Source organism: Hevea brasiliensis, unplaced genomic scaffold, assembly GCF_030052815.1.
Source record: "Hevea brasiliensis isolate MT/VB/25A 57/8 unplaced genomic scaffold, ASM3005281v1 Scaf475, whole genome shotgun sequence".
Lineage (NCBI taxonomy): Eukaryota > Viridiplantae > Streptophyta > Magnoliopsida > Malpighiales > Euphorbiaceae > Hevea > Hevea brasiliensis.
The window spans coordinates 55,833-63,956 of record NW_026615001.1 but is presented as its reverse complement, the minus strand read 5'-3'; the positions used below and the strand labels follow the sequence as shown (position 1 = coordinate 63,956).

The following is an 8,124-nucleotide window of genomic DNA, read 5'->3' as shown; positions in this document are numbered from 1 at the left end:
TCGTTCGAATTGATTGAATAAATTTAAATTTTAGACTGAAAATTAAGTGAATAAAATTATAATTTCAGAAAAGGAAAAAAATAATATTTGATTTGAAGAATTATAAGGAGGTAAGGTGAAATTTTTTTTAAAATAAAATAATAAAAGAAAAAATAAATTTTTTTTCATATTGCTGTAACCTTATATTGTTTGAATTAAAGGCAAAGGAAGATAAAAATTGAAAATAATTAACATTTAATTTATAAAAACTTTCAAAAACATTGAAAGATCTTTTCTTTTTCATAAAATCTCCCTCTCAAATAAGTCTATATGTCTTAATTATTTTAAAAAATCTTACCCCTACCTTTAAAAACTTGCGCCGAAATTCTCAAATTTACTCAGAATTTTATGCGTGTGTGTGTGTGTGAGTGCAATGAATAATTCAAATGAACCGCAATCTAAAATGACCAGACCTTACCCATTTGTCAACTCTACAGAAATTGTAGATTGAATGACCAAAGGCAATCATGGGTCAATTCATAGGAATCCATTAATGCTCAAGGGGACCACTATCAAAATCCCAACCACACTCCTTCGATTTTTGGCAAATAATGTGTGGACACAGATACAAACCCAAGCAAATCAAATTCTTTATGATAATTTTGGAATCCGTTTAGAGCTTGCTTGGATGAACCAGTCGAATCTTGATGGGTTAATTCGAAGTAGCATTCAAGATGGGTACGTGACAGTGAGGATAATGCAGACAGTGTTAGGGCTAGGAGGTTTATTTAGGTCAAGCACGATCATTATTAATTTATAATGAAATTATATTTTTAATATATTTTTCTTTAAAATTTTACTCATATTATACAATTAAAATTAAGTAAAAATTTTAAAGAATTTATTTATTGATATCCATGTATTGTAATATAACAGTTTTTCCATTCAAATTTAAAAATTTATTTTTAATTCAAACAATGAGTCGTCACATTAATGCTAGTAGTTACAGGTGAAAAAGTATCTTTCTATATTGTGTAAATAATATTATGACACTATGCGAAATCTTGCAAGGAGCTTAAAGTCTTACTTAGATAAGAATTTTTATTTCTAATTGAATTTTGTATTTTTTTAGGTAGATTTATTCATATTTTTTAGTTTATTTAATACTCTAAAATATTATTTGTATTAATTTAAATCTTTAGATGTATTTCCTATTTAAAATAAGATATTTTGATTTATTTCTATATACAACAACAGTTTATTATAACTATTGCATGTACGAGGAATCCATCACAAACAACAGTTGCAATATACATCAATTACATCATATAATTTTTCGATCTTAGGGGTGAGAAAGAGCTTTGAAGTTTGCACATAATAGAGGAAAGAGGAAGAAAAAGCATCCATGTCGTTACCTTTGTCAACAAGAAGGATGTGAACTAAGAAGTAAAGAGTTAGCTTTGGGGAGCTACTTAAAATTAGAAGCTAAGGAAAGTTTCCTATTTCTTCTACGTTTTAGTTTGGCTGTTTCTATCATTCAAATGCCACATCATCAAATATTCCTTTTCCCTGCGCATAGACATAATACCCAAATTCGCAAAGTAACAGCAAAAATTTAGTGGGGTACAATTCTTTATGACATGTTTACTATTGTTTTATTTAATTATTAGAGATGAAAATAGATAAAATATATATAAAAAAATTATAAAATTATAAAATATATGCATCAGATATAACTAGCAATCTCCACATATAAAAATCAAAACAGGATTCCTAGGAATCCATTTATGTACAAGGGGACCACTGTCAAAATCCCAACAATTGGATTTTTGGCAAATAACACGTGGATCATGAAACAACCAAACAATCAAATTATTAATGATAATTTTGGAATCCATTTACTGCTTGTTTGGATGAAGTTTGGGAGGGCATGCTCAATTAGGAGTGACACTTTAATAGTTCAAAACTTGACATTTTTTTTAAAACTCTGGGTGGCTTCAATCTTTTTTTTTTTTTTTAATTTTCTTGATGCACTTGATTCATGATTTTTGTGTCATAACTTATTCCATATTCTGTTGATATTCAAAGTAGCATTCAAGATGGGTAGGTGATAGTGAGGATAATGCAAACAGTGGTGGGGCTATAGAAGGTTTATTTTGGCCCATCATCATCATTAATAATTTATAAAGAAATTATATTTTTAGGATTTTTCTTCCCAAATCTAATTCATAATGTACTCAACACAAAAAATATATGATCAGATTTATTTTTTAAATATATAAATTTTATATATTTTTATCTTAATTTATAATGGATTGAATTTAAACAAAAATTTCTCTGTATTTTTAATATATTTTTATTTGAAATTTTGCTCATAATAATTTCAGGTACAATTAAAATTTTTTTAAAAAAATTAAAAAAATTTATTTATTGATGTACATGTATTTAATATGAAAATTTTCTATTTAAAATTGGAGAATTTATTTAATGTAAAATATCAAATGATAATTATTAGATTTTATGAGATTAATAGTTATTAATTAGTTATTACAAATATAAATATTATGAAATTTTTTCCAAGAGTACATACAAGTAAAAAAAAATTTTGAACAAATAAAATTTTATAAATTTATAAATGAACATCTCATTAAAATAGATATTTTGGAAAGAATAAAAGCAGACAAATTTATCATATAATCTTAACTTTTACACATAAAAAGAATTTTTTTTTTAATTTATCAAAAAACAAAATTGTTTTTTTAGGGCCGTAGTCCTCTTTAGTCTACAAAGGGTAAGTTTTCTTTCTTTTATTTTTATTTCTTCCAATGTAAAATTTTATTATTATAACGTAAAATTTTATTATTAATAATCATAACCATGAAAAACTTTATATGGAAGGTTCAAACTGGAAATACAAATTATTTTCAGATCAATAAATCTTCCCTTAAGTGAAAAAACATGATGGGACATTAATCCTAAAAGTATTATAAAAAAAATTCAATATTTAGATCATAAAATGAGATTAATATATAATAAAGCTTCCCTAGCTACGCTATGAGCTGCTAAAGGGTATGTTTTCTTTCTTTTATTTTTATTTTTATTATTATTCTAACGTTTTGTAAATATATAATATATTTGAGTAATTTTGTCTTCTTACATCCATTTAACTGTTCAATCACTATTGTTTTAACATAAGGCCAAAACCACCCAGGAAATTAAATGCGAAGAACTATTAAATTCGTTTTTCAGAAAAAGAGAGACCTATATAAATGTGGTAATTTATACTAAATTATAATTAATAAGTTGCAATTCAATAGGATTAAGGCCTTGGTTTTCCCATTTTTTCACTTAACACAATGTTGCTTAAGTTGAGTATACGGGAGAGGTCTATTGGCTTGATTTTAGTTAGCAATACCTACACTAAGTTTTTCTTAAATTTTAATTTCATTAATAAAGCCATGATTTAAAAAAAAAAAAAAAAAAAAAAAAAAAAAAAAAAGATTTTTCCTTATTGGATCAAATAATATGTGGAGGCAAAATGCTCAAATGAATTAAGTCCTTTTTGGAATCCATTAATGCACAAGGGACCACTATCTAAATCTTTATCACCCCTCCCTGTGGTAATTTATACTAAATTATAATTAATAAGTTTTAATTCAATGGTATTAAAATTATCTCTAGGACTATAAGTTATTGAGTTCAAATCTCAATTGAAGCAATTATATCAAAATATATATATGTATAACCAAAACACTTCTCCTCTCATCCCATTGTAGCACAAGACTTTTCCTTCTTGCTGTTGCGCTTCTGTGGTATTGCTGTTTTTTGCGTTATTTTTGCTAATAGGTTGCAAGGTTCCTATGGCATTAGCGTGGTTTCTTCAGCCGCTTTCATTATCTCCCCTGTGGCTTTCTGATTTCCAATGGGCTATTTTGTTCTCCCAATTCTTAGCCTTGGTCTTTCAAATTTTTTCACTTAACATAATATTGCTTAAGTTGAGTACGTGGGAGAGGCCTATTGGCTTGGTTTTAGTTACCAATAACTATGCTAAGTTTTTCCTAATAAGCCCATGTTAAAAAAAAAAAAAAAAAAAAAAAAAAAAAAAAAAGGATTTTTCGTTGTTGGATCAAATAATATGTGGAGGCAAAATGCTTAAATGAATAAGTCCTTTTTGGAATCCATTAATGCACAAGGGACCACTATCTAAATCTAATATCACACCTCCCTGTGATGCTTTTTTCCACCAAACATATGGATTCTAAGGAATATAGAGATGAGTCCTGGTGATTTGCCAGTTTTATGATTCTTATAAGAAGATAGCAAAATTTTTGAGGGATTGGCAGAGATGAACTGTTGCATGTTCTAAAGAAAACTGTGCTCGGGATTCTGGAATGCATTTGAGTGAATTGTAGTGATTATTCTCTTCTGCTGCTGCGATTTTATTATTTATTTTATTTTGCCTGCTTTCCTTAGAATATAGAGATGAGTGTAAACAAATTACTCATCAACAAAAAATGGATAAGGATTCCATTTTTGTATGCAGTAATAATCCAGTAGTCACTGTCAATTTTCAGATATTCATAGATTGATGCTTACAGCATGATAACAGTAATCCACTAAATTCAAGATATTCCATGTTCTGCTTTTCACATTATATCACATATCCATAAGGGCGTTTAATGGCAAGCCTTATCCTACTCCTTCCCTTGCCATAAAAATAAAAAGGAGAGAATAATTCCTTAAAATTTTTATATTGATATAATATTTTCTTTTTAGTATTTGACAAACCGAATCCATAAGTATACTAAAAACGATAGTACTACCATTGAGGGTGTGTGTTGTTCCTGTCTTCTGTGTGTGTTCTCTGTCAAAAAAGATAAACAAAGAATAATACTTAATGATCAAAAGAATAACATAGGATAATACTAACAGTAAGCAGTTGTATAAGTTTTAAAACTTTATTGTGTAAAAAAACTTTTAATTATACTATAAATGTAGTTATCCCTTAATAATAGAATTCTTAATCCCTACTTTAGAAAAATAAGTTGCCCTTTTTTAAATTTTAGCCTTATATATATATATATATATGAATTTTAATAGCCATAATTCTAAGTCTAAATATTCATTGTACAAGTGCATATCATCATTTTATGGATTAATGCTTTGAAAAAGTCAAATATTTTCTGAATTTTGCAATTATGACCGATCTTTTTAATTTTATTAATTATATATGCAACCCTTTTTTTTTTAATTGCAGCAAAATTCGAAGGAGCACATGCAATAAACTCTCAAATTGCAAAAACAACATTAATTTTATTGATAAAATATTTTATATAAACATGCCGAAGGCAAGGGGAGGGAGAGGGGATAGAGAGAAAATAGAGCGAAAAGTCTTATTTTTGCAATGAAAAGTTAAAAACTTTTGAGCTTCAAAAATTACTTAATAATTCTTTTAAATATAGTTAACACATTTCTGCAAGATTATGCATTCAAATATACTATATCAAATGTCAAAGCAAAATGAATTTTGAGTAAAATATATATCATATTATCAATTAAGAGTTTTAGCATATACCCTCTCAAAATTGGCTAAGAAACTACTTTAAGAGATTGTATATAATTAACCAAATTAAAAGAATTTGATATAATTGCAAATTTGAGCAAAGAAAAAAATCTAGAAATTGTAAATAAAGGCCTAATTAATGCAAAAGAAATAAGACTCAGGTGTGTCAACTGTCAACCCTAGCCCATTGCCAAAAAGATCTAGAAATTATTAGAAAATCCTAACTACTAAAAATTATAAATGTCTAGGCAAGCAGCTAATGTACATATAAGACTCTACAAGGAATGAAGGAACGCATTCAGTTTGTCCTAGATAAGCCTTCTACAAATCTTATGTATTTCTTGGAACTTTGAACACACTTGTTCTCTAGCTCCACGTTATCTATTTGATTATGTTTTAATTGAAACTGAAAAATAAATATGCAAACGAAGTTAGTATAAGGTGTACCTCTGTTTTATCTGATACTTTTGGTGCAGCTAAATGAAGGGTGAAGAATCATAATTAAGTCACCCCAAGAACACATCAGTTCTGCTTTCCAGATGTTGGAGTGATGCAAGCAATCCTGACATGATTGATTAGTGATTCGTTAATATGTACCTGAGCTGCTTCCATATGATATAGAAACTTAACTGCTTCAATAATCAATCCATTCCGAACATAAGCCATAAGCATAGCATTCCAATGAGCAACATTTGTTTTATGAGTGATTATCTCAAACACTTGTTTTGCATCCCTGACCATACCACATTTGCCATACATGTCAATCAACCCACATTGCACAAAAGTATTGGATTCCAATGCTAGTTTGATGGCAACGGCATGGACTTGTCGACCACAGTTTCCACCATCATCCATCCTAGCACATGCCCTCAGTACACTAGATAAAGTAAAATTGTTACTCCTTATTCCAGCACTTCCCATTTCCGTGAAATCCTTCATTACCTCATGGAAACGCCCTTCTCTACAATTGTTCACTATTTTAACTGTCCAAACGGTAGTGTTGTGATGGCAAAGCTGATTAAAGATAAAGTTAGCACTTTCCAGACAGCCAAATTTCCCATACAAGTCCATCAATGCAACATTCACAGAGAAATCATTGGTAACACCAAATTTTAGTAACAACCCGTGAACCTGTTTCCCCAATACCATATTCAGACTGCACACACAAGCCTTGAGGATGCAAACTATAACAATAACCCATGTAGGGAATTCAAGAATGTTGGTATAAACATTGAAATAAAGCAACATTTTAGTGGAAAAGCCGATTACCTCTTCATAACGATGGTTATTCAAATAACCAATAATGATTATAGCCCAAGAAAGCAAGTCTTTACTGGTCGTCATTTGATCAAACAGATTGCGGGCAGTATCCAAGTGCCCACAAGATACAAGCATAAGTAGGAGACGGTGCGTCAAGTGTGAGGAGAGTTCAAGGCCAGTCTGACCAATGAGGCGAGAATGCAACTGAAGAGCTTCATCAGAATCACATGAGAGGGTGCATTCTTTGATAAGGGAAGAGTAAATGTCCGGTGGGATAGGGAGGCTTAGGCTATCCATCAACCTCGTGATATCTGAGCATGAACTCTGCTTTCTCCTGCTATAATTCCTAGTAGTAGTGGATATTTTTATTGGTTGAGAGAGAATTTGAGGTTTATGGAGTGGATTTGGTCTCCGAAGACGCAGTTTGAAGTCAATTGATGGGTTGGATGGATTGATCTTGTTGGTCTTCTTTGTGCTGCAGCAGAAATGGACACACCATTCTGCTGATTGTAACTGAGTGGAGGTGGAAGGAGACATGACCACCATTTTGAATCTAATTTGTCATGTTCATCAAATCAATACATTGCATTGTATTTGACCTTTTGTAGCAGAACTTAGACTAGCAATGAGCAAATGCCCATAATATAATAACAAAATTATTCACTATAAAACATTATTTATTTATTTAAATAAATATATATAATATATTTATATAATATAACTATATGGAATCTATAATCTGTGCAATATATAAATGCGGAAAGGAAATATTAGTTTTTCTAAAAATGGCCTTTATTTTTTAAATTAATTTAAATTATATTTTTATTATTTAAATTAATTTTAATGTTTACATAAATTTAAAATTTATATAAATTTAAAAGTCTTAATCCTACTTATATTTAACTTCAATTAAATATAAAATTTTATAAAAAATAATTAACTAAAATAAGAATTAATAAGTAAAAAATAAAAAAATATGATTAATCTATAATTTTCTATAATCTATTTATATTATATATAAATGTATGAAGAGAAATGTTGGTTTTACTCAAATTGTCTTTTATTCTTAAAATTAATTATAATTATATTTTTATTATTTAAATTAATTTTAAAATTTTCATAAATTTAAAATTTTTAATTTTAGAGTTAATATAAATTTAAAATTTTTAATTTTACTTATATTTAATTTCAATTAAATATAAAATTTATAAAAATTAATTAACTAAAATAAGAAATTAAAAAAAATTAACAATCTATCTATTATTTATAAAAATAAAAAAATATATTTATAACCATAGATAAACAATTCGTCGCCAATAATA

The 8,124-nt window shown here is 28.0% G+C and overlaps 1 protein-coding gene across 2 annotated transcripts; it reads right to left on the bottom strand.

Moving 5' to 3' along the window:
• Positions 1–4,714: 4,714 nt before the first annotated feature.
• Positions 4,715–7,521, bottom strand: LOC131177431 (pentatricopeptide repeat-containing protein At1g31790-like). 2 transcript variants are annotated; one of them, XM_058142391.1, is made up of 3 exons: positions 6,812–7,521; positions 5,990–6,556; positions 4,715–4,843 (listed from the first exon to the last, which is right to left on the bottom strand). In XM_058142391.1, exons 1-2 carry the CDS (start codon positions 7,346–7,348, stop codon positions 6,065–6,067), a joined length of 1,029 nt encoding a protein of 342 aa, XP_057998374.1. In that variant the 5' UTR covers positions 7,349–7,521; the 3' UTR covers positions 4,715–4,843; positions 5,990–6,064. The 2 variants fall into 2 exon arrangements, with proteins under 2 accessions (XP_057998374.1, XP_057998373.1); XM_058142390.1 differs by having other exon boundaries at positions 5,990–7,521.
• Between the last annotated feature and the right edge of the window lie 603 nt (positions 7,522–8,124).

Excerpts from the sequence above, each read along its gene's own strand:
- LOC131177431 (XM_058142390.1), bottom strand. The coding sequence starts at position 7,348 with ATGGTGGTCATGTCTCCTTCCACCTCCACTCAGTTACAATCAGCAGAA.